Genomic DNA, 27,264 nt, shown 5'->3' on the forward strand with positions numbered 1-27,264 from the left:
CTATCGACAAATCGCTCAATCCCATCAAGAAAATCCGAAAAAATCCTATTTGATTTCTAGACAGTTTTGGAAGTTGTTACTCAATGGCATCGAAGGATCTTCAATGTCATCAACTGGACTTCTCAATGTATGTCGATGCCATCGAAGGTCCCATCGAGCGCGCGCGCAGAGTTGCGTAAGTACGAGATTTGTTTCCTACTCCGGTTTGGTAGTATATATACTAGGTGTAATTGGGATTATGGCGTGGATTAGAGAGGATTAGGGCTTTCTAAGTGTTCTAAAGAGTTCAAGGGCATAGTTAGGGTTTCAATGGAGATTCGAGGGTGGTTCAAATAGGTAAGATATACTATCTTTTGTAATTTTGCTTTCATAGTGCATTATTCGAATAGGTAAGATATACCATCTTTTGTAATTTTGCTTTCATAGTGCATTATTCGTCATTTTGTGCTATGGTTTTTTTCCGCAAAGATTTTTTGCACATAAAATTCGGATTATCTTCTTGTTGGGTTTGTTTGTGCAATTACAATTACTTGATTATGCTCTGTGTGCTTCCGCAAGTCCCAACAAGCGTTACCTATTAAAAGGTTGTGCAAAGGGAATCAAAATGCTAAAGATCACTAAACCAAACATCCAAGTGTAAAGCTATGCTTCTCAATGTTCACTATGTTCACTATTTCGAGCCCGACAGGATCAACGACTCGTCCCTCTTGGCAGCTTTGATTGGCCCTTTCCTAATGTCCATTGCTCTCACGCCAATTCTTTTCAAGGCCCATCACTTCGAATGGACTATATTGCTTCTATTAGAGAAAAACAAGTCCTCGGCACTAAATTGCGATGCTTTTGAAAGACCTTTTCTAGGCAATCGGTCGTCGTGGCTTCAAGTGGATCTTGGATTTTGACCTCTATAATGTGCATTGTTCTCAAGTCAGTTCTTGGATTCTTAATTGAAGTAGAGTTTCTTCTTCTTTTTTTAACCTTTGGCGAGAGAAAATCTCGTTTGCGACTTTAAAGCATGAGGCTTTGGAGGTCGGTCCTTATTATTTGAGGATGCATTTCCAATACCACACTATATTTCAGTCTTCATGAACCTCCAAGATCCTTCTAGAAGAAGATCGACATATAGCAGCCATTTGTGATGCATTGGTTCTTTGGTTCTTGATGTAGGCCCATTGCCTATCATAGGGCCCAGCATATGCTAATTTTGGATTGTTTGCTAATAAATTTATGGCCTAAATTTCAAGAACTGCAATTTGTTATTTGTCAAAGTATGAGGGCTGATTTATACATGTGATTGAAATTTTTGAAGATTATTTCTTAAATTTGTTTTTATTTTTATTAGGCTTATTGCCAGGTTAGAAAAATTAGATTAATTTGAAATCAATTAAGCTTTATTTAAAATCAAATTAATAGTTGAGAGATTTTCATTAAAGATTTATTAGGGATTGTTTTTTTAAAGAGATTTTCATTAAAGATAGTTAAGATTGCATCACTCCAAAATATTTTTGGAACCTTCATATTTAACAATAAAGTTCTATCGACCTTCAAGTAAATGATGATTCTTACCTTCTGCTACCTTATTTTGTTGCGGCTTGTGTACACATTTAGTGAATAATAACATGAGATGAAAAGTATGAATTACATTCATAAGTTAAATATTCGCTACATTATATGACCATAGAACACAAACCCAAGAATTGAATTGAGATTGTGCTTCCCATGTGAAATTCTTTAAAGGAAAAAAAAAAAAAAAACACTTCTAATTGATCTTTCAACAAATATAGTCATGTTATATGAGAATAATCATCCACAAAATAACAAAGCACTTGAAAATAGATAAAACAGTAAAATGAATTGCACCCTGAATATCAAAATATGCTAAAAAAAACAAGTTAATCACTTCTCTTATCTAGACGAGAAAGAAAAAATACTCTATGGTGTTTACTCAACTCACAAGCCTCACACTTTAACCTACAACATGAGATAATGATGGGACTACACTTCAAACTATTGGAGGGATGACCAAGCCTGGAATGCCACCAATGAGGAAGAATGTATGTTAGCAATCTAGCTTCAGTTATTCCATGATCGAGGTAATAGAGTTTATTTACTCCATACCATCCACCAATTATCCTCCCAGTCTCTAGATCCTGAAATAAAATGTGACAGAATAATTTAAGGACTTGATTAACTTGCTAACCGATAACAAACTCAAACGAAATTGAAGAATGTAAAGTACTGATGACAATGAAAGTGATGGGGTAGGGTATGTTGTACCTAAGCCAGACAGATTGAAGTACCATCTGTTAAAGTGACTGAAGACATGGATGACGACTGTACTAACTGAGATAACATACTATGCTTATCAGTCATATGATTGGAAACTCCTGAGTCAATGAACCAAGGTACACCATCAGGCACTGCCAGAAACCAATACCTAACTGTGTGAGAGTAGCCGTGGATGATGATGCATGGGTGGAACGATTCTTCAAACTTTGATATATTCTTCTTTGGGCAGTGTAACTGTATCACCTGAACCACTAGACTCAGATATGGAAATAAACTTGGACACATAACCCTCAAAGCCATCATCATACGAATGGACCTGATTCGCCTAAGCAAGCTTACTTATAAGATCCTAACTTGTGTCCATTTTGTGATTACTGAGATCAAAATGAGTGCGTTGTTGATTGCCGCGCCACGACTGTAGTTACCACTGAAATCTATACCAGGGCCTACCGAATTATTTCAGCATCCAACGCGACTCCTTGTTACTTTACCATCAAAATGGCAACCATGACCATGACTTCCCCATCTCCTCTATCATATGCATATATAAATGAAGAACAATCTAATGAAGATGAACTCTGTACACTAACCGCACACTCAACACAAGCAAAAGCCTCAGTAGTATATACGATCTCACTACCTCCAAGAATTTGAGCTCGGACAAGGTCGAACTCGGGACATATTAGAGAGAAATTTGGCGACACGAAATTCCTCTCTATCATCATAGTCTTACAATCTGTAGATAGGGGTTGGTATGTGATTAATTCCTCCCACATGCCTTGCAAGGCAGAATAATACTCTCGGACGATCTCATCTCCTTCTTGAAGAACAAAAATACTCTGAAGCAATTCATTGATCCGAATTAAAAAAATTTCGCTGAATACATCTCCTTCATACTATCCTGTCTTGAGAAAGATAATATTTACACTAATCTAAGGTTCCGTGCTATTACATAACAAAGCCCTAATTTGGACATCCTCTACCACCCAATCTTTATAGTCTATTGAACTTTCGTCAAGTCTATGAGAAGTCAAATATTTTAATTTCCTTTTACCTATACAGAATACCTTTACTAACGTGGCTCACGGTGTAAGTAATATGCCACCAAGCTATATTGTTGTGGAGCATGGTAGAAAGGCCATTTTCTTTGTATTCCCTAAATGACTGAACAAGCTGTATAATAACCCTAATACATGACATCAACTACATCTCCCCTACTCCTATTGAAGTCAAATATTTTAATTTCCTTTTACCTGTAAGGAATACCTCTACTGATGTGGCTCACTATAAGTAATATGCCACATTAAGCTTAGTCAACATAGTCTAGAAGTTCATCAACTTGGGTGGAGAGTCTGGAGACAAAAGACTCTTGGCTTCCTTCTTAACATCCTTTGACTAAAGAGAAATCAAATACCCAAGGAAGAACGAATAATTTTAACTTACCCCGCACATATTTCAAAAACTGATATATATCAACGAACATGATCACTCGATGGAATTTCTTCTTTCAACACCTTCACATGTACATTGATTCTTTAACCCTTGCAATGCTCACCTTCAACACATTTTCAATCTCAAATTTGATCACAAATCTGCCCCTAAACACACGATGCACCACTTTTGTCCATCACGATGGATCACTATGAAAGTGGGCCTCACACACACCTATGAGACAATTACGCAGCCCACCATATGGTGGTTGAGAGATATTCAAGTAGATCCGCCTCCAACAACCTTAGATTTTCACCTCAAAATAATGAAAGGAAGAAGAAAAGAGAAGAAACGTTGAAGAAGGAAGAGATCAACGCCCAAATCAATTTAGCTCTGATACCATGTGGATGGATTAGGAAAGGAGGAAAGAGGAGGAAAAGAGAAGAAAGGAGATGAAGAATGAGAATTAGGGTTCACACATCCCCACCTCTCTTAAGTCTATTAACATAGTTGTCAATATTTTGCAAGAATGTCATTAATAACAAGAGCCAAAATACCTATTACATCCTAAACCTAGATGAGCCTAAGAATGGGCCATATAACAGACCACATTCACATTCGAGATCAAAAGGCAAATACAAAAAATACCCTTCTAGACCTAAGAAGTACACATGGTGAAAAGGAATTGAAAAGAAGCACAATCCTAAATAACGTTTGATGATCATAACTCATGCATTAACATTGCAGGCACTGCATATCTTCTCAGGTTCAAGGATCAGATAATTCCTCTTCAGTGAATGACTGAATGTGCATCTAAACAAGGACAGGGTTAAAACAGAATGGCATACATGCTCCGGGCTTTGTAAAAAAAATAAAATTTTCTTATTAGCGTGAGAATTTCTTCGTACATAGTGGAAGAACATATCTTCATTCAAAAATACATTTGTACAAAAAAGTAACAATTGCAATTCATTTCGTTTCTTTCTTCTAACCTGCTATTAAAAGAAATGATTGAGAAGCACAGGCCCTTCAACCGCACCTTGAAAAGTTAAGGGTAGAAATATGAGTGTACAAAAGATTCTGAGGCGGAGTCGCTTGCATGGAGAAACAGCTCATGGAATATCAACTTATTCAATTTTGGTTTCTTGTGTTGCACCTCGACTTCACAGTTTCCAGTTCCCGTGTCAAGGACTCCACTTGCTTGAGTAGGCTATCATTTTCCTGATGACAATATGCTGAACTTCATAAAACAAAGAAGAACGAAGTAGAAATGGGATACAGTAGAGATCATGATATTAAGCTATCACCTTTTGCAACACAATCAATCTGTTGTCGATACTTGCAGTTTCGTCTATCTTCTGCTCAAGAGCCTCTTTCACCTGCCAAGGAAAAACATGCTTATTGACCAAAGTAGACAGAATAAAAGAGCCTTTCCAGTTCCATAAGAGCAAGAATAATGGCTAATATAAAGTTGGACAAAGCGTGAAGCGAAGAAGCAATAGATTAGGGCACGGGAGCAATGAAGCATTTGTTTTAAAATGTTAGCAATATAAAACAGTTGGGAAGTGGAAGTGGAAGTGGGAGTGGGAGTGGGAGAATTGACTATGAAGAGTAGCACCTTGATAGAAGGACCATGCAAGTAAGGTCTAATATACCTCTCTCCAGAAGAAGAAGAAGAAGAACATGAAATAACTCATGAAAAAAACTAGAGTTGGCTAAGATCATTGTTTATTTAGAAAATCTGAAGGTTCGAGAAATGATAATGCTGTTTTAGTATGAATGATATTTTACTAGTACCAATAGGATTCTGTTTAAGGAACCCAAGACTAATCAATCATCAACTTACAAAAATGAATGACACAAGCACCTATCTACTCCTCAAAATAGAAACTCAATGCCAGCAAAGGAGAACACAACTCAATGACACCCAGGTCAGATATGTGGCATTTTCAAGGATATCTCAGCCAATGTATCAAGCACACAGGACTTTTTTTAAATTGCAATGTGTTGACACTCACCATGTCCATGTCCGGCACTCCTCGACATGGCCCACATTGATGCCAATTCTTTTTATGTTTACTAGGGGGTGTGGCACATGCAATGCACATGGAGAGAGGATGGAGAAGAGAAATAGGGGATAGAGAGCGGCGGGCCTAGAATTTCAGGAGAGGAAAGAGCACTTATATGATACTCTGGCTGTGTATGATGTTTGATGTGCAGACACTTGAAATGGTGCACCTGGAATATATAAACTTGAATTAAACTGACTAAATCTGGAACCCACTGTCACCGAGTTAGAGTCTGAAAATCATATTGTTTGGAAAATCCTAACCTCTGATTCATGGATGCTTGTTTTTAGACATAAGACCATTAGATATTTTTCATTTTTGACCATGCAATAAATGTCCAGCAATCTAATAGCTAATAACCCAACAAAAGTAGGTTTTGGATTATGATACATCTAAGCTGGTAGCCATGGTTTGGACAGTTTGTTTTGAGTTAAAACAAATTACTTGTATGCCACATATGCAATTTCTCAGCAATTTCCAACTGCTTGCAAATCATCCATCACACTTTGTATGAAAGTATTTCTCGAGCACAAAAGTAGGCATTCAAGATGCTTTTTCCAGGTAAAATCCTCCCCATTGGCTGGCTTGTGCGGGCGAAATCTGAGCCATCTGAGGAACACTAGCCACATTTTTTAGTTCCTGAAATAATCTCAATTTTTAGTTAAAAGGCCTTTCACGTCCTCGAATTTCCAATGTTCAGCGACCTCCAAAAGCTAATTCTGAGGGAAAAAATGTCCAAACACCACTCGCATTATATATAGTGTGGATTATTGTTATCTTTTATTCCTAGGATACTATTTACATATAAGAAATTATAAGAAAATTTTCAGGTTTACTTACTGCTACAACTAGCTTTGCCTGGAAGTGATGTGGCAACTGGTCCTAAGCCCATGTAAAGGTTGGTTAATGTCAGGTGGGCAACCTGATGAATTTTTGCCAAGCAATCATGAGAATTCCTATTTTGAATCTTTTGAATGGCTAAGCTGACCCCAAATAACCAGGACAAGGCTATGATGGTGGTGGTGATGAACTATTTTCAGGATTTTGTTTTTTTTACAGATAAATAATTACAACATACTACTCAAATACCGTACTCTATTGTTTAAAACATAGTACAAACATGTAGGCAAATCTGACTTTAACAGCCACCGTGCATGACATGGAAAATGGATAGTCATGTAGATGTCCAAGTTACATAGATCTAAGCCTTCCATCGTATAACCAGCATAAAAATAATATACCTGTATCAACTCCCGCAAACGCTGTGTACCCCTCTCCACTTCCTCGTCATATTTCAGTCTCCATTCAGCCGATTCTTCCATTGCCTCCCTGCTAGCAAGATCGAATTGTCTTCTGCAAGATTCCAAAAGGGGGGGAAAAGCATCGTCATCGTCATATTAGCCATCTCCCAACAATTTGGGATCAGATATTAAAAGATAGATGGGAAAGAACATCAACTAAAGAAGTCAATGAACAAACATCTGCACTCAGAAGACGAGGATAACACTACAAACTTGGGGGAGTGTATTCGTAAACTTGGCCTATCGTTTGAAGGGCCAACAAGATGCCCTGTTTCAAGTGCTGGAAGATAGGGACGGTGGTGATCAAACAGGAAGGTCTAAGCAGAAGTCCAAAGGGAAAAGGGAACTTGCAAATTTATCATCCTCTGTGAACTTTGAGAAGTTGGGAAAGGAAAGCAGAAAAGGCATGGGAGGTCAGGATGGGTTCAGGAGGGTAGTTGGGAAAGTCATGAAAAGGTGGATCTGAAGATCATCTCTTGTAATGTGAGATGCCCGGGCTCTCATGATCGGAGAAGGACAGTGATGTCTATTTTTAGAAGATAGCAGGGAGATATCTATTACGGTATAGGAAGGCTGATATTGTGATGATTCAAGAATTAAAACTGACGGAGGTGTCAAGGAAAATTATCGATGATCTATTGGATTTGGGGAACGACGACTCCCCTTTGTGCCATCTAGAGGATCAGCATGGGGAATGATTGTTATGTGGAATTTTGATTCAGCTGAAGGTTGAAGAGGATCAGCAATGTCTATTTTCGTTGTCCTTGAAGTGCCGGAATATTGGAGAGGACTTTAGGTTCTATCCTCTGTTTTCGGCTCAAATGACCCAAGGATGAGGAGTGACTTCTGGGAAGTGGGAAGAATTTACAACTGCAAATAAGAGATGGAATCTCCCTTGGTGTGTTGGCGGGGATTTTAATACCATTCGCTTTGGCAATGAAAAAGTAGAGTCACGGCATCAATGAGGAGATTTATAGAGTTAATTGATCTCAAAAGCCTCATAGAATTTCCTCTAAATAGAGGGAGTTTTAGAGGTTAGTGATGTGCAAACTTGATGGATTCTTGATTTTGGCAGATTGGAGGGCTCATTTTGTGGGGGGTAATTCAATTGGTGCTGCCAAGACCGGCCTTGGACCATGCCCCCATTTGTCTCTAGACAGTTGGATTCTCAGGTGGCCCAACTCTTTTTCAGTTTCAGAATTGGTGGATCAAGCACCAGAGTTTTGTTTAGTTGGTAGCAAGCTGGTGGAAAGAATCTGGAGTTGAAGGGTGTGCTCGATTTAGATCTCAAAGAAATTGCAATTCTTAAAAGCCAAGCTAAAAGAGTGGAGTAAATTCACACTCGGGTCTGAAGGTTTAAGAAAAGATGAGTTGTTAACCAAAACCAGTGATTTAGATAGGGAAGAAGAAAAAGTGTGCTGGATGAAGAGAGGGGAATGGGGAGAGGTTCTCTTAAATTTGAGTACTACAAAATCTGAGAAGGGACAAAGTTCTAGTGCAGTATGGCTGAAAGAGCATGATAAAACACAACCTTCTTTCATAAGATTGTATTGGAAGGAGGAACATGATTCAAAAGATGTGTCTAGAACTCCTTGTTGGAGGATCCAGCTCAAATTAAGTAGGCAAATGAGGGATTTTATAAGCATCCCTATGCAAACGAATATTTCTCATGACCAAGATCAGATGGTCTTACTCTTAGATGCATTCAAGAAGAGCAAGTTAATTGGCTCACAAGAGATTTTGAGGAAGAGATAAGGAAGATTGTTTTGGAGATGGATAGGATAAAGCCCCAGGCTTGGATGGTTTCTCTTTTGCTACCAGGAGTGTCGGAATAGTGGTAAAGGAGGTTATGCGCTTCATGAAAGAATTTCACGGTTGGGCTATTTTAAGTAAACATTTGAACACGACCTTCATCATCCCCATTCCTAAAATTGAGGTTGCATGCGATATTAAAGACCACATACTGATTAGTTTGGTTGGAGGTGTGTATAAGATCTTAGCTAAAGCATTATCTTTATGCCTTAAAGAGGTTATGGGTTTGATCATATCCCCACTCCAAGGAGCATTCGTAATGGAGAGACAAATTATGGACAATATCCGTGTTGCCAATGAAGCCATTGATTCTAGATGCATATGTGGGGAGGTTGGATTGTTGTGCAGGGTGGATATGGAGAAAGCCTATGACCTTGTCGATTGGGATCCCGGGATCCCTCCTCAACTCCTTTGACAGGATTGGTTATGACCTTGTCGATTGGGATCCCTCCTTAACTCCTTCGACAGGAATGGTTTCAGCTCATTGTGGATGAGAGAAACAAAGAATGATTAGCACGGCCTCCTCCATTCTGGTTAATAGTTCCCCCCACAGGCTTCTTTTCTAGCTCTACAGGCTTCCATCAATGGCAGCTCTCCCTTTTGCTTTTCACAATGGAGCGGAAAGCCTTGGTGTATGCTTATGGTCAGGACATTATTGTTGGAGTTGGTGCATTATTTTGGGGTTGGGAGCATGGAGGTTAGCTCACTCATCTTCAATTCACAGATGACACGCTTATTTTTTTATGAAGCTTCAAGAAGGCGATCGGGGATTATAAAAGGGTTGTCATGGTGTTTTAAAGGGGCTGTCAAGGTTTTTTTGAAGAGGTGTCAATCCTCAGGGTTAACCTGAGGAAGAGTGTTGTGACAAGGGTGGGGATGGAGGGTGATTTGATGAATTCCATTGCGCAGGAAGGTATTGGGGCACAAGGTTAACAATCTTCCAATGAGAAACCTTGGGATTCCGATTAGTGGTAATGTAAATGCGGCCTCTTTTGGGGACCCTACAGTGGACAGGATTGAGATAGTAAAATGGGAAGAAAAAAAAAATCTTGTTCATCTTTGTGGGGAAGGATTACCCTTATCAAAGCTACTCTTTCCATTCTCCCAGTGTATTTCTTATCCCTCTTTAAAATGCCAGTGATAGTGGCCAAAAAAGTTGAAAAAACTCGACATTTTGCAAAAGTTGAAAGGAAAGAGGTCTCGGTTTGGGTAGGCTAAGGGAGAAAATGTGGGCCCGCCTTGGTAAATGGGAGTGGAGATTAGGAGAATTGGGAGCTTTGTGGAGGGATGACATTGCTGGGACGTATAAAGAGTCAAGAGGGGTGGATGGTTACGCGGATCTTCGAATAGCATTTTATTTATTTATTTGGGCGGGGAGGTGTGGAAAGGCATCAATTTGATTGGTAGAGAGCCTAACCGGACAGGAGAATATATCCCTAGAAAGGTGGGAGGCCGGTTGAGAAGACATGTTTTGTTGCAGGAAGTGGCAACAGGATCTGCTTTTGGCTTGGGGATTCTAAATTGGGTAACCCTTTCCCCTTGTTATTATCGTTAGCAATAAATAAAGACGGAATGTCATGACATGGTGGGCAGATCCTTTGTTTGTAATGTGACCCTTCAAAGAAATTTGAACGATGATGAATCAAGGGATTCACAACTCTCACATGTACCCTCTATGAGACAAGCATCAATATTTCAAGTGATGAAGGTTTGGAAGTGATCGGCAAATGGCAGGTTTTTGTCCAAGTGTCTATTTTCAAAGATATGTGATGCGAGTCATTCACACCACCCATGTGCATGTGTGTGGAAAGTCCCAATCCGCCCCCACGTTCAAGCTGGATCGCATGATGAAAAAATTTCTGACAGTCAACAATTTGAAGAAAAGGAAAATGGTGATCCCAAACATTTGTCTTATGGTAAAAGTGATGAAGAGTTCGTTGATCATCTCTTCCTTCACTGCAAGGCAACATGTGTGACCTAGGATCAATTCTTCAATTTGTTCACAATTGAGTGATTGGGCAATCAGTGTTTGATATTACCATTGGATGGTCAGTTGGCAAGGTGTTCTATAACAGTAACGGTGGCCGTAACGGCCACCACCGTTACCTTTACAATACGGGTTGTAACGGCTGCTACGGCCCCTGTAACGACCGTTGCAATCTCTTTTTCATTGAAAAAAAAAAAACATGTATCCGCCTCGTAATGTTGATTGATAAGTATGGAAAACCTGTATCTTCTTCATAACAGACAATTACGGGTAGGGCTGTTCACGAGTCGAGCTAGCTCGAAAAACTCGCTCGACTCGGCTCGAGTCAACTCAGATTAACTCGGCTTGAATGGTCGATTCGGGCCGAGTCAAGCTAATTATTTGAAGCTCGAGTTGAGTTCGAGCCGAGTTCGATCGGGGGGCATTTCAACTCGACTCGAAGCTCGAACTGGAGCTCGACTCGGCTCGATTAATAAATATATTAAAGTTGTGAGGAAAGCAGAGAAAGTTGAAGTGGGATCTCTTTGCTTTCACCCCAGCAGCGAAGAGTTTGATGTTGGTGTTGACGATCTCTTGAATCCAAAATGGTATATTGTATGGAGCACTCACATGAATAGACATATCCTTCCTGAATATGTTGTGAGCTACAAGTCCTCAGATCATCTGCAAGGTAACAGAAACTGCGCTTTTGTCTGAGCCGCAACAATACAGATGGGTCCCACTTTTCTGTGGTCCCATGTCTGTTCAAAATCCTATCCATTGGAAAGTATGGCCTTGATGATGGATAATTCAGAATATACAATTGAGGATGCATTTGGCACATGGTTCTTCTATCATAGGGCCCACATAGATGGATTTTCTGGACTACTGAAAGATGGACTACACCCTGTTTCGGTTGCCGGGCCAAACCAAAAATGAATTTCGCTTGGTGGAGCGTCATGTAAAATGCCTCTTTAAAATTTTTTTTATTTAGCTTCTCTTCTAAATCAATGGAGGAGGATCAAGAACAGAATCCATTACTCTCTCACCCAACAAGCTCGAGCTCGACTCGAGGTAAACTCGACTCGACTCGAACCACTAGCTCGACTCGGCAGCTTTGACAAACAAGCCAAGCTTCAATGTTGAGCTTGAGGCTGAGCTCGAGCTCGAACTCGAACTCGAGTACAGCATGGGCAAGCCGAGCTGATTTTGGCCCACCTCGACTCGACTCGGCTCAATGCCCACCCCTAATTACGGGGTTGTTATGACCTTTATAGGGGATGTAATGTGCCGTTAACAGCAATTACGGATAATTTTTTTTCCATAACGGCTGTTACGACCCCATAACTTGTAACGGTTGCCACCATTACCTTTACGTAATGGCCTTTACGGCCCTATAACAGCCTTTACAGCACACCATGTCAGTTGACCCTTTTCTTCACAGGGAAAGTTACTATGGAAGATGTTCCCCTTCACTATTTTGTGGGAAGTTTGGAAGGAGAGGAATGATAGAATTCTCGATTAGATACAGTCGTTCCTCTCTCTTCCCTCGAGAGAGCATTGTTTCATTGACCTTGAGTGGGCTCCTCTGTTGCCGAAATTTGCAGGGTTACCGATTGGTCTGCTGAGGGGAGAATGGGTTTCAATTGTATTTGTTAGCTAGTTGTGGTTTAGCCCAGATGATTCTTTATTTCAATGTTGTCAAAATCCTATGATTTATGATTTACGATTTGAGTCAAAACTTAAGCAAAACAATTTGAATCCCACCTTTGAATCCCTTTTTAGATAAATCCTATGATTCTATGATTTGAATCCTACGATTTACAATTCAAATTATACTTGTTCTTTCCTGTTTTACATTTTACTAGGCTTTCATTTTACATTTTTAAATCGGTGGGAGCTTTAAGAATCATTTAGAAGAGGTCAATTATTTTATTATCTTCTTTGCAAGAGATTGCATGATAGATATTCTCTTCGATGTTAAATCGTTTCGCATTTGCTTATGATTTCTTACAACGCCAATTTGATATGGTATTCAATAGCAATAATGGTGGCTGTAACAGTCAGCCTTATGGCTGTTATGATGCAGACCAAACGGTTTTTACACCCTCATAATGGCCATTACGGCCCTGTAATGGTTGATTTTTTTTGTTAAGGAAAAACTGCACCAGCCCGTATCGACCCATTATGAGCTTATCTTTTTCAAATTGGGCATTACAACCCTATCGCATAACAATTGTCACTGCTACCATTACATAACAACTATTGTGGTCGAAATGTAACTGTTTTTTAATACCATGTGCAAGACTTATTTGGATTTTTTTTAATAGACAATTGCCATCATGTTGACCTATATGTTTTGTGGTAATGGTGGTTAGAAATCAAAATCTCCTTTCCCCGATCTATAGAATCAAATGTGATGCAGGTTGACCCATGATCCATGTGCCCCGTGCCCGTTAAGCTCAAGCCCAATAGCTAGCCCATCAATAAGAAGGCCCGAGCTTCCTATTTAGGTAGCCAACTTATTTAGGTAATTAGCTAGCAAAATCAATCAACTAGCTATGAATAATCCATTAGTCAAATATTTTTAAATGCATTCTTATCCATTTTATTTCTTTTCCATATTTGTAATAAGTCATTGATTGTCAATGACATTATGAGTTTTCCTTATATGTACGTTTCAAAAGCTTATATAAGGACCTGGGATGAGTAATATCAAGCCACCTTTGAATTGAATAAAGATTCTAAATTGTTTCTTTCTACTTTATGTGATTCTTGCGCTTAGCTTGGAGGTGGTTAGTAGCCTTGCGGTGAAATCCGGTTAAAATGTGAATCCAGACCTTTTTCTCATAGACGGTTCCCTGACTGAAGAGCTAAAATGTCGGAGAGTATGCTGTCGCAGTTGTTGTTCAACTCATTGAGTCTTTTGATGAACATCATCAACTGACTCGAAATCATACATGACCATTTCGTGCCAGATTTCTTGGCGTAACCCTACTCGATAGTGGTTAGTTGTTATGCAGTCTGTCTCGGCAAGCTTACAATGGACATAAAGCTCATTGAACTTTTCAGTATATTCATCCGCCAATAAAGTTCCCTGTTTGATCACAAGAAGCTATTGGATAAGAGTATTCATGTAATCTGAAGGCAAATACTTACTTTCAAACTTCTTCCTCATATCACACCACTGGTGATAACAACATGACCCATGATGAGATTGTTGTCGTTGGTGCTTCGCCAACAAATTCTTGTTGGGCCCTTTAACTTGACCTTGACAAGGCCACTCGTTGGACATTACATCCATGTCGTATCATGAAAAATAATCTACAAGTGTTGTAATCCAATCAACAAAAGCTTTTGCATCAAGGCGACCCATGAAGTCCGAAACTTCAACCCGTACCTTCTTGGTGATATCATCTTTCTTGGGTGTCTCTATCGTGGTGTCATGGTCTCCCTATGCAAAGAGCCATTACATGAAGTCATAAACTAACACTCGAGGACCTGTACCATTTTGATTCACCGAAGGTTCTAATTAGAACCCTTGTTGTGGATTTAGGTCACCGTCAGGATCTCCGATGGGGTCAAGTTGCTCTCCACGCCGTTCTCCACGTAGTTGGTTAACAGCGGTTTCCAAGCTTACTACCCTTGTGAATAGCTTAGTGATGCAATTGTCTCACTATTGATCGGTAAGCCTCCCTCGATAGATGTTACTACTACGAGTAAACACTATGATGCCGGAAAGTAATGGATAGAATATATGGCAGCTTCTGATTAAGAACAGAAGATTGCTAATAGGCTAAGATTCTAGATTTTACTGGATTGGGGTTGTTAATGGTTTGGAATTTTGGACTTTAATGGATTGTAATGGGGATTGGATTTGGATTGGAATGTGGCTGATTTTTTGGGCTTCTAATGCGCTGGAATAGGGCTGATTTTGGAGGTTTTAATAGGCTAAAATATGGTTGATTTTGGGGGTTTTAATGGGCTGGAATAAGGCTAAATTGTTATTGTTCTAGGACTTCAACCTATCTGTTAGGACCCGCTCTGATACCAAAAGCGGCACAACCAGTTGATGGGGAGGATCCGCCCAAGTGCAGGCACCTCCAAGCTAAGCATAAGAATCACACAAAGTAGAAAGAAACTATCTAGAATTGGTATTAAATTCAAAGGCACCTTAATACTACTCATCCAAGGCGCTTATATAAGCTTTTGAAATGTACATACAAGGAAAACTTATAATGTCATTGACAACCAATGACTTATTACAAATATGGAAAAGAAATTAAAGGGATAAGAATACATTTAAAAGTTTTTGACTAATGGATTATTCATAGCTAGTTGATCGATTTTGCTAGCTAAGTACCTAAATAAGCTAGCTACATAAATAGGAGCTTGCGCTTCCTTATTGATAGGCTGACTGATGGGCTTGGGCTTAATAGGCCAGGGCCTGACCCATGGGACCAGATCAACCTACATCAAAATGCAACTTTTTTTGAAAAGTGAATACACACACTCTTACACCCACACACACACCACATGGGCTCGAACCCATGACCTTATGGTAGAAACACACAATGCATCAAAATGCCAGTTTTCCAATGTGTTTCTACTCTTAAGAAAGCTAAAAAAAATTATTAAAGGATTCTTCTATGTTTTTAAAGTAATTTCTTAAACGACAAAAAAGAGAGGATATAGTCATTTTACTTGGTGCATATTGATGGGAAATTGATGATTGATGAGTTTTTTCTTATTTATTTATATTTTGCATATTTTTTCCAATTTTTTAAAGGAAAACATAAAAAATCTTACGATTTAGGAAATGATCTGCGATTCGATACGATTCAACCCTTATTACGATTTACGATATCATAATGACTTTGACAACATTGTTTGTTGTTTTTTAGATGTATTTGATGTTTTTTTCCTTGGTCATAGAGAGCATTGTGGGGTGACTATGATTTTTTTCCTTGGCCGTAGGGAGCATTGCGGGGTGATGATGATGTATTTTCCTTAGTTGCAGTAAGCATTGTGGGGCGATGTCCCTTGCAATTGTTAGCTAGTTGTGGTTTGGATGAGGTAGTTCTTTTTTCTTTTTAGATGCATTTGATGTTTTTTCCCTGGTTGTAGTGAGCATTGCGGGGTGATGGTGATGTTTTTCCTTCGCCATAGTGAGCAAAGTAGGGTGGTTGGTCGTAGTGAGCATTGCAGGGTGACAAGAGGGATCCCTTGCAATTGTCTACCTTTTTTTGCATTGTATCTTTTTGTTGGAATTTAATGATAAGTCTACCTTGAAGGAGGAGGAGGAGGAGGATCTAGCAAGCCAAATTGATTATGGAGAAATTGGTATCAATTTTACCTAGGCATGAGGAAATTGAAGGAATTGTTGCCGAGTAGAAACATAAGACAATGCACAAGTTATCAAAGGTAGTATTACAACAAAACACATGTAAGAGCCCTCAAGGAAGACCTTGGGATCTTCTCTAATTCTTTCTCAAGATTGCTTCTTGTTGAAAACAACTCTTCTATTGTCATCTTGTGGCCAAAGAATCCTTGTTCCTCTCTTGATTTAACTTTTGATTTTCATCAATGTATTTCCATTAACCCCAAAAAATAATTACCGAAGGTAGTAGGAAGCAACGGCTTATGTATCAATATCGCACAATGTATTGCATGGGATACAAAAACATATTGCTACATGAGAAATATAGCCTATATCGGGAATCCATTACATTCACGGTCTTGAGGGAAACATTGAAAATTTGATGGACTTTTTTCACTATAAGTTTAAGAGATGTTAAAAGGAACATGATTAAGCACTTAGAACTCAAAAGATTATGAAAACAACCATGCGTATTAGGTTCCCTTATATAGGGGCTCAAACTATACATTGTCAGACCAAAGTATGCAAGTATATCCAGAATGAGTTCATATCATTCACACTTCTTACAATACAATAGAAACAATACACCCAAAAACTAAAAAGAAGCAGAGATAGACCTCAAACTCATATCCATAATGGAGTTATGAGGCGATTAGAAGTCATTGTCCCTCTCCCCACTAGAATGGCCATTTATGATATTGTTTTTTGTATTGATATCGCAACCTTAGAATACAAAAACAAATTGATATCTCTCTTTTTTTTTTTGAAAGGTTATGATTTTATCATAAGAGGCCAAAGCCTGAAAGAATACATAAAGAAAGACGGAAGAAAGGGGGGTGAGGGGGGAGTTCCTTTACATGCATTTTAGCCCACTTGAATACATCCACTATCCGACTACTTCGATTCCAAAAACATATCGGCATTGCATGAGAAATATCGCACGTAGAGGGGAATGTATCGTAGGCTCATAGCTTGAGGGAAATATTGGGAAAAAGATGAAATTTTCGAATGAAACTTTAGGAGATGTTAAAAGAGACATGCTAACACACTTAAAGCTCAAGCCATTGCCAAAAAAAGCAACTATGCATAATAGGTTTCCATGGGATAAGGGCCCAAACCAATGTTTTCAGTATATCGACGATATCGGCCAATATATCTTATATCCCACCTATGCAATACAAAACACACGGGTAATGTATGAAATTTTTTGTATCGTAGGATTTATCACAATATATTGCATGGTATCACAGATATCATGAAATATCGCAAGATATCGCGACCAATCTTTTACAATAAAATACTTCATATCAAAAATATCTATTAATATCGACAGATATCGCATGAATTGGGAAGTCTAGGTCTAAGGGCAGAAAAATCAAAAGAAGAAAAAAAAACGTCCAAACCCCCTTTTTTCTTGATTTCTCTCCACTTCTACATAGATTTGTTATGGAATTCAACCCATCCTTGTGAATCCCTTAAAAAAAACACCAATGTCAAGCCAGAATCAATATCCAAGCCAATTTAGGGCCGTTTTCAATCCAGTGAGCAATGTTGTCAAAATCATTACCATATCATAAATTGTAAGATGTTTTATTATTTTCTTAAAAATATGAAAAATATAATACATCAGGAAAAAAAAAGAGCAATCATCCTTTTGCCATCAATATGCACCAAGTAATACCTTGTTTATCTTTTCTTTTCTTACCTTTTTTTTTTGTCTTTCAAGAAATTTTTCTTAAAAAACATATAATGATCCTTTAATTATTTATATTCTTGTTACATTTCTTGAGTGTAGAATCACATTGGAAAAACAGCATTTGATTCTATAGACCGACAAAAAAAAATATATAAAATAAAATATATAATTGATTTCTAACCATTATTCCACAATATATACAAGTCAACATGATCGTAAACATCCATAAAAACATTCTAGAGAAGTCATACATCATTTTGGTATTTCAACCAGTTAAGAAGTAAGAAATTATATTAATAATTTTTATTTTTATTTTAAAGCTCTATGATTTAACGTTGAAGAGAAGATGTATCATTTAATCTCTTATAAAGAACAAAATAAAATTATTTACCTTTTCTAAACAATTCTTTTTTTTATAAATGATTCTTAAAGCCCCCACCAATTTAAAAACATAAATAAAATAAAAGCTAAGTAAAGCTTAAAATAGAAGAAAACAAATATATTTTGAACTGTAAATCGGGGATTTAAATCGTAAATTGTAGGATTCAAATCATAAAATCGTAGGATTCATATAAAAAGGATTCAAAGGTGGGATTCCAATCATTTTGCTTAAGATTCGACTAAAATCCTAAATCATAAGGTTTTGAAAACACTATCAGTGAGTATTTTCAATTTTCAATCCTTTTTTTTTTTTGTAAATCATGTTAAATCAGTGCCAAATGGTTACAAACCCATGATTCTTCATATTTTGCATGAATAATCATGGATTTGGAGCTTTGATTTCAAGATCTGTGAGAGATGGGCCAAGTTGCCAATTTTTGAAAAAAATCAAAATTTTCCTAATTTCTCTCAAATCGATTGCAATCTTTGTGTCCAAACACAAAATCAAATGTATATTACCTAATCTAGTGATTCTTGGTAATTTGGGGATTTTTCAGAAAAAAATATTTAATTAAAAAATTTAAAAAATGTTAAAAGATCTTTTTTTTTCGAAATTCCACTTTGATCAGCAGTCAATTGGCCCTTATTTCAGAGTATTTAGGAGTGTTTGATGAAATGATGGGCCGATATGCAGAAAATTATGGAAAATTCAAAAAAAAATCCAAATTTTCTCAAATTGAAGATGATGAGTAACAGCATTATGTTAGAGAGTATCTTCACCGGTATCATTCTACTACAACCTGGGCATAGTATTGTGGGTTTGTAGAGAAGCAATACTATGCCCAGCCCCATCGAGATGGAGATGATAATTTTGAGCCACCGCGTAGATTTATGTAGGTTTGAGCCATAGCCACAAACATTATTCATAGGTATATTTTTAGTTTTATACTTTGTCTTTTGCTTTTGAATGTATTGCTTATGTTTACATATATTTCTTACATTTATAAATTATATGGATTAACTTTGAATATAGTTGCATCAGTTCCATTAGACAATGCATAGATTAGGACCCGTACAAAGGAAAAATATTATGTGCACTTGTTTTTTTTTTTTGTGTTTTGATTTCTAAGTGTGTATTGATGACCTATTTAACAATTCCTAAAGTTTCATTGAAAAAATTGACCAATTTCCAAATGTTTCCCCATGTTTCCCAACAACAGTGATACATTATGCAATACGACTGATATATCCCATGTGATAACCGATATGTATCCATATCCCAAGGGTGTGATACATTATGGAAAAACAATACGGAAAACATTGGCCCAAACTTTCAGACAAAATTGATGCAATTATATACAAATTGAGTTTATATGTTAAAATACAAGTGAGAAAACAAAACAATTACGTCCAGAAATTAAAAGAAGCAAAAATACAACTTGGACTCGTATCACATGGAATTACGAGGTAGTTGGAAGTCACCATTCCTGTCCCCACTAAAGCGACCATAATTGCTGCTCCACATAACGACAATGATGTTCCCACTCATGAGATGATGATATCAGGCTGTGTACTCTCTAACATATCTCGAATACTCATCCTCTCCAAACTACACCAGTGTCCATCGATGGATACTGCGTGGACTCCGTAACTGTAAATATTTGCCGCGACAATGGCTCAGCACCTCCATACCCATATGAGTGTACTCCCAAACATGTCTCCAACACTCATCCTTCATTTTATTTTTTTTTTGTTTTGTTTTGTTTTTTTTTTCAAAAAACACAAAGTGTGGCCAATCTGTAAATCGGACCACGCTCATCAATATCCGTAGATCAACCAATTTCAGTTGATCAGCATATTCTTTTAAATCGTGATTTTTAATTAAAAATAATATTTCTTTTGATACATATAAATTTTTAAAATTAAAAAAAAAAAAAGCATGACCAATTGTAGATCAGCCTACAAGAAGCAACATGTAATTTTTCCACTCTACTTGCATTATAAAAGCAAGAAAGCAGAAGAATTTTGCATTTCCCCAATTTATTCCATTTTCCACCTTTAAATTCAGAACAAACTTGTCTCAAATCCATTTCAATGCATGAAAATCATGCATATATATGGAGCTGCAAGTAATTTCTTTGCACCATTACCATTATGTTACAGCCGTTATGTAACCGTTTTTTAATACCTAGGTTATCTTTCTACAAAACCTAAAGAAGATCCAGTGTCAGAGGGATTGATCCTTCAAAAAAAAAATCCAGTGTCAGAGGGGTAGGGCATCATTAATGAAATCAAGAGGTAGAACCGAAATTTGTAACTACACAAATCTGTTTAGCTTGTATCCATCAAAATCCTCATATCCAACATTACAAACTCTACAAATAATAACGAAACAAAATGTATTAGCTGAGTGAACCATATCAAACTCATTATGATAATATTTTCTTGTATTTACAGTTACTTTTACGGAATTAGGTCTGTGATCTAACTCTGAAGAAAACAAGAGAAATGCCTTCTGAAAGGGATACTAAGCTCAACTGACACTATGATTTATCCAGATTCACGATCATGGCACCCAGTACTTACTAAACCACAGTATAATACACTTGTAAGAGGAATTGGACTAATTGAATTTATTCTAAGAAAAACATTGCCCACGAGACTCTAGCGTCTTGTCAAGAAAATCATACAAAATTGCATAGCACATAATAAGACGAGAAACTGATCCCAAATAGCTCCGGTTGGGCCTGTCTCACCAGTCTCATGAACCTTTCTTTTTGGCTCTCAAGTAAATATAGGCAAAAGGCATCAGCAGATGAAGGTCAAGGAAAATCCACTTTGTTCTGATCAGCTATTTTTCTTTCTGAGTTCTGAAATTTACTTTAACAGTATCCGTATTTAATAGAAATGGATTTTGAGCATGGAAAATGCATTTGAAAAGGGTATTAAAGCCAATCAACTCAAATTTAAATGCATCTGCTGGATCAAGGGCCGGTGAGATCAACCACACGAAATCCAAGAAAAATACACTGTATAAGGGAAAACCACACTAAATCCAAGGCTCCATCTGCTGGATCAAGGGCCTCCATTTTAATCAACCAAACAAAATCCAAGAAAAATACACTGCATAAGGGAAACCATTGTTCAATATCTTCCCCACTAAAACCATTCTCAGGTCAGTTTAGATACTTGATTGGATTGAATTGCAACAATGCAACTGAATAAAGGATAAGAACAAAACGGCAGAGGAGTCATTTTAACTCATAATGAAGATGAACCCCTAATTTCAACTCAGCATGTTTTGAGTTGGACTAGCAATTATCTGAATAGCTATCTTTGGGCTAATCCTTCATTATGAACGCAGTGGAACTAGCTCATGTTGTTTATTTCTTTTACCATTCTGGAACATTGCAGTTCTTTTCAATTGAGCATCAAAATGCGCCCTACACATAACAAGCACAGCATTTATCCTGAAAAGCAGCTAGGAAAATTTGCATAAAAGATATTTATGCGAATGATGACATCTCATAATTATTAAGGCTGCCTTGGTTGCACCATATATCATGAATTTTGAATTTGATGCAAAAATACCATGAAATTTCATGATATTTGGTGCCATGAAATGCACCCGAATATATATATATATATATATATATATAAGAGAGAGAGAGAAGAAGAAGAAGATTTTGGGGTTTCCCATCTGTCTGACATGTGCTATTTAGTTACATGCTACAACTAGGCAGCTAGAAATTCAGATTCGGGTGACCAATTTACATGAAGATGCAGTAATCCACTGATTTCTACTAAAGGATGGGCCATGTTCTAGGGGAGGAATTATCTCAAAATTCATTCATTTTAGCTTCATATTTAGCACAATACTCTCCCTTCAAATGTAGTTCAGGTAAATCTAGTAGAAATCCAGCTATCGAATGCTGAAAAATCACTGGAATGTAAGAAACCAGACCATTCAAATATTCAGTCAATGCAATATTGATGCAACCAAATGGCCACACAAGCTGATTCATTAAGATTTTAAGAATCCAACCATTCAAACTGTGTTGATTGATGATCAGGACTAGATCCGAGGTTTGATGATCAATCTGATGCGATCAGTGGTTAGATTACATTATGGGGCTGAGAGGATCAATGGATGGTAATTATATTTCTAGGATTTATTTGTTTTACTTAGTTATTAGGGTTTGATTAAGTAATCTTAGATTTTTTTCTTGCTTAAGCACTTTCTTATTTTAGAGATTTTATATCATGAAATAAGCATTATTAGGTTTCCTTGTTTAAATCTTTTTCCTATTTTGGAGATATAGGCTAGCTAGGAATCCTATTTTTAGATTCCATACATTATGTGAATATTGCAAGCACTCATTATAAATAAGGCTTAGGCCATGCAATAAGACAATTGAATGGTATTCTCTTTGAGCAAATTTTCTTGTTTCTGTATGGTAGTTGTTGAATGGGGGGAAGTGACCTCTAGCATAAGACTAGAGGACTGATTAGCTTGCTCAAAGTCATTCCATTCGTTACTCTTTTGTAATTCGAACTTCAATCTGGGACGTTGAATCTTATTGCAATTAGTTTCTTCCTTGATCTAGTTGCATTAGATTTATATCAAAGCAATTTCTGCTCTTGGGATCTTTTCTTTCACTTTTCTCCTTTTCCCCATCTTCTTTCCACAATTTTTGTCCCAATATTCATCCAAACCTACCCTCAATTACCTAAACCAGTCTATTAATTTAGCCCTTCCACCACAGACCATATATAATCTCCATCTTACTTAAAACCATCACCCTATGTCCCTATCTCCATCCCAAATTCCATTGGTAAACAACCCATACCCTATCATACACCCAACCTTCCTAAAACCTTTTTTTTCCATTCCCTATATTAAAATACACACATGCACACACACCCCAAACCCTAAACCATACCCTTTCCCTTTTCCCTCCCTTACCAAATCCTACCCAAAATGCTTCGAAACCTAACTGTACCCACCTTTAAATAAATAAATAAAATTACTTAGATCTACAGTCCAAGCTTAAAGTCCAGCACATGTTCTTTCTTAGAGATGTCGTGGGATAGGAAGATGTTCATACGCATCGTATGATTATCCCCTTTTGGACTCCCATTTCCCTCCACATACCTCTCATGTTATTCTTATCCAAGTTACCTCGGTTTCCACAATCATCCCTCATATTGCCTAGAGTCTTACCCATCTTCATATGTGTCCCATAGCAATTTCTTTAAACAACCCTTCCGGTATTATGAACGACGACAGCCATATGTCGGCTACTCCAAAACATCTTCTTACATGGAAATGTCAGCAACGGCTAAGAATGTTCAAGAGACCAGGGTGGAAATTTTGCAGGAACTTAAGAAGTATATTGGAGCATTAAAGGAAGAAATTACAAAAGAATTTAAAGAACTAAAGGAGGCAGTGTTGATCCCTTGACTGAACAGGAAAAGCACTACAGGCTTCAATCTACTTTATCTAGAGTTCCTAGGGATGACGTGGTTGTAGATTGTGTGGTGACCCAAGAGGAATCCTCATTTGAATTGCTTGATGGGTTCATAGATGGAGATAGATCAATAGGCAGATTGGAGGAAGTTCAAGTCAAACCAAAAGATTAGATGATGGATGATCCAATTGAAAAGACAGAAGGATTAACAAGTATGCATGACTTGATGGTCGAAGAGATGGATAGTTTCAAGATCACCATGGCACGTGCCATCTCAATGTCAATCAAGGCCCACAGATCGAAAGCCAACTGTGACAAAGGAGCCACAGTCGACGTCTAAAGCATGGAGGGCCAACAAGAAGTGAAAGAAAAGATGGTGTGCATTTCAACATCGTATTATGCATAAGCTACCCCGTTGGGCATGTAGGTCTCCACCATCAACTGTCAAGTAAGCTGAAGAATATGCGCTACAAATGAGGATCTTTGCAGGAAATTAAAACTATTGATTTAAACTTGAGGACGAGTTTTTCGAAGCTGGGTGGAATTAATGCAACTAAATGGCCACACGGGCTGATTCATCAAGATTTTAAGATCCAACTGTTCAAATTGTGTTGATTGATGATATAGACTAGACCCAAGGTTTGGTGATCAATCTGAAGAGATCAACGGTTAGATTACATTGTGGAGTTGAGAGGATCAATGAATGGTAATTATATTTCTAGAATTTATTTGTTTTAGTTAGTTATTAGGGTTTGATTAAGTAATCTTAGATCTTTCTTGCTTAAGTGATTTCTTATTTTAAAGATTCTACGCCTAGAAATAGGCATTATTAGGTTTTCTTGTTTAAAGATTTTTCCTATTTTTGAGATCTTGGCTAGCTAGGAATCCTATTTTTTTATTCCATAGATTATGTTGAAGATTGTAAGCACTTATTATAAATAAGGCTTAGGCTTATGGAATAAAAAATGGTTGAATGGTATTCTCTTTGAGCAAATTCTCGTGTTTCTCTACGGTGGTTGTTAAAGGGGGGAAAGTGGTATCTAGTATAAGACTATAGGACTGATAAGCTTGCTCACAGTAATTGCATTCTTTTCTCTTTTTGTGATTCGAACTTTAATCCAATGCATTGAATCTTATTATAATTGGTTTCTTCCTCGAACTAGTTGCATTAAAAACTCTTCTTTCATATTTAGACCACTGAGATTGTTTCTTTTTCTTCTTCTTCTTTTCTTTTTTATTTTGTTTCTTGCTCAATTTTGCTTAACCATCCATGTTCAAGCAACTAATGTAACGGCTAGGATAGTCCAATCACAGTGACTTTTATGCCATAGTGCCCCCCTTTCAATTGGCGGCCCACCATTCATTCACAACACAATGCTCGGGCGAAAGGTTGGACGATGCTGTTTAGATTTCAAGTTTGTATGATTAGATGCAAGTGAGGCCCATGATTCAGTGATCCAAACAGTTGATATTATGGGCCCCACTTAGGATGTCCTACTACCACCAAAATTCCCTCTGACTGGAAGAATCGCAACCTTTCAATTGGCGGCCAACAGGTAAGAAGAAAATACAGCAACGGTCCACATTCAACCAAGGAAAAAGGAAAGATATTATACAGCATGGCCATTCGATCTGGGGGAATTTCCGCACACGCGCCATCCATGGTGAGGCCCACCATATGAACGGCTTAGATGATCAAACCATGGGCTCCACTTGTACGAAATCTGCCCCGAGTATTGCATAATAACACCTCTAATAAAAATGCACCGCACAAGAAAACCATAGATAATATATATATATATATATATAGAGAGAGAGAGAGAGAGAGAGAGAGAGAGAGACCTGAGGAGATCGTTATCGTCCTTAGAGAAGGAGAAATCGATAGCCCACAGCCTCAGATAAACAGCTACTCCAAGAAACAAAACCAAAATCAATCCGATGAAGAAAGGGCTTCTCTCCATTCCCATCTCCTCTTCTCTTCTCCTTATCTCTTCTCTTCTCTTCTCTTCTCCCTCCAGACCCAAATCAGTTCCCGGATTTTTATTTTCCTTCGCGGGTTTTGCTACACCGAAGATGGAGAGGATACACGCTCGACTATCATCAGATCCCTGTAATACCTTCTGTTTTTCAGCTTCATTCGATTATTTTTGCCCTTTGGGAAGGCTTGCCCCCCAATCTGCTCGCTCCCGCCGCATGATGTCCGTACTATTTCCTGTGGTGTGGTCCACCTGAGATTTGGATCTATTTTATTTTGATCTGGCAAAACGGATGGACGGCGTGGATATAGAATAATACATCAAGGTGGGCCACGCGTATTACCTGCAACCCATCTGGATTTTCAGAGCATGACCCATACCCTATTAGCAAATAACAAATGGAATGTTTTTATCCTGTCCATCCGTGGCACGTGTGCAAAGTTGACAAAGGTCTACAATACAGGGTGGGTGGATTGTTGGTTTGGTATCCGAGCAGACTTTGGTCGAATTCCCTGTTCTAGTGGGCCCACGATGATGTCCGTACACCGCATCGGTGATCCCAAACCTTAAGAGAATCCAAATCTCAGGTGGACCATACCACTAAAAACGATAATGAATGACCATTAGAAACTTTTTGTGGGCACAAAAGTTTTGAATCAAGCTGTTCTTTGTATTTTTCCTTCATCCATGTCTTCTTGACATAATCAACGGGTTGGATGGGAAATAAACATTACCAGAACCTTACGATGGGCCCTTTGAAATTTTTAACGGTGAGGCACTCAATCACCACTATTTCCTGTGGTGTAGTCAACCTGAGATTTGGATCTATTGAGTTTTTGTTACAAAATCCTAAAATGGACTGGAGAAACAGATGAACGGCCTAGATTATCATGAAGGTGGCCCCTACAGTAAGGTGTTACCCGAGTAACACCTAATCCGCTCCCTTTCCCTTTGTCTTGTATGGCACCAAGGCAGGCCCCATGAAGGATTCAATGGTACCTGTTTCCATCCCTACTGTTTGTGGGGTGGCCCACTTGTGTTCTGTATCTGCAGCTTGTTTGAGCTTATTGTCCTAAAAATGAAGTAGCAAAATAGATGGACGGATGATATGTAACACGGACATCACATGGGCCTCAAGATTATTAGATTACCGGTGTTGGTTGGCTAAGCTTGGCTATAGTGAACATGAATTGGTAGCCTTGGAGCTCATGGCCCACTAATCCATCGGCCTAGATGATAGATAGTTTAGATCAGTGATTGGACCATTTGTAGGAGGATCAATCTGGATCTTTCACTTCCCTAGGCATTTATTGGATGGTTAGGATTATCTGACTATTGTCTTTGTTTAGCAATTGGCAATCAAGAGTGAGACCCGCATGACGGATGATCTAGATTCATGATTAGACCGTTCATAATATTATCAACATGGATCATCCATTTCCTTGGGCGTTGATTGGAGGATTAGCACCGTCCAACCAAAGTTGAGTTTTTGAGA

At 37.9% G+C, this 27,264-nt stretch overlaps 1 protein-coding gene across 3 annotated transcripts; it reads right to left on the reverse strand.

The window, feature by feature from the left end:
- Window positions 1–1,616: 1,616 nt before the first annotated feature.
- LOC131240339 (uncharacterized) lies at window positions 1,617–25,914 on the reverse strand. 3 transcript variants are annotated; one of them, XR_009168714.1, is made up of 5 exons: window positions 25,636–25,914; window positions 7,028–7,139; window positions 5,025–5,096; window positions 4,757–4,938; window positions 1,617–2,147 (listed from the first exon to the last, which is right to left on the reverse strand). XR_009168714.1 is itself a non-coding variant. In XM_058238481.1 (4 exons), exons 1-4 carry the CDS (start codon window positions 25,758–25,760, stop codon window positions 4,849–4,851), a joined length of 399 nt encoding a protein of 132 aa, XP_058094464.1. In that variant the 5' UTR covers window positions 25,761–25,913; the 3' UTR covers window positions 4,485–4,848. The 3 variants fall into 3 exon arrangements, 1 of the variants encoding a protein (XP_058094464.1); XR_009168715.1 differs by having other exon boundaries at window positions 4,710–4,938; window positions 25,636–25,913; XM_058238481.1 differs by lacking the exon at window positions 1,617–2,147 and having other exon boundaries at window positions 4,485–4,938; window positions 25,636–25,913.
- Window positions 25,915–27,264: the final 1,350 nt, after the last annotated feature.

The sequence above is a fragment of the Magnolia sinica genome, chromosome 3, assembly GCF_029962835.1.
Source record: "Magnolia sinica isolate HGM2019 chromosome 3, MsV1, whole genome shotgun sequence".
Taxonomy (NCBI): domain Eukaryota; kingdom Viridiplantae; phylum Streptophyta; class Magnoliopsida; order Magnoliales; family Magnoliaceae; genus Magnolia; species Magnolia sinica.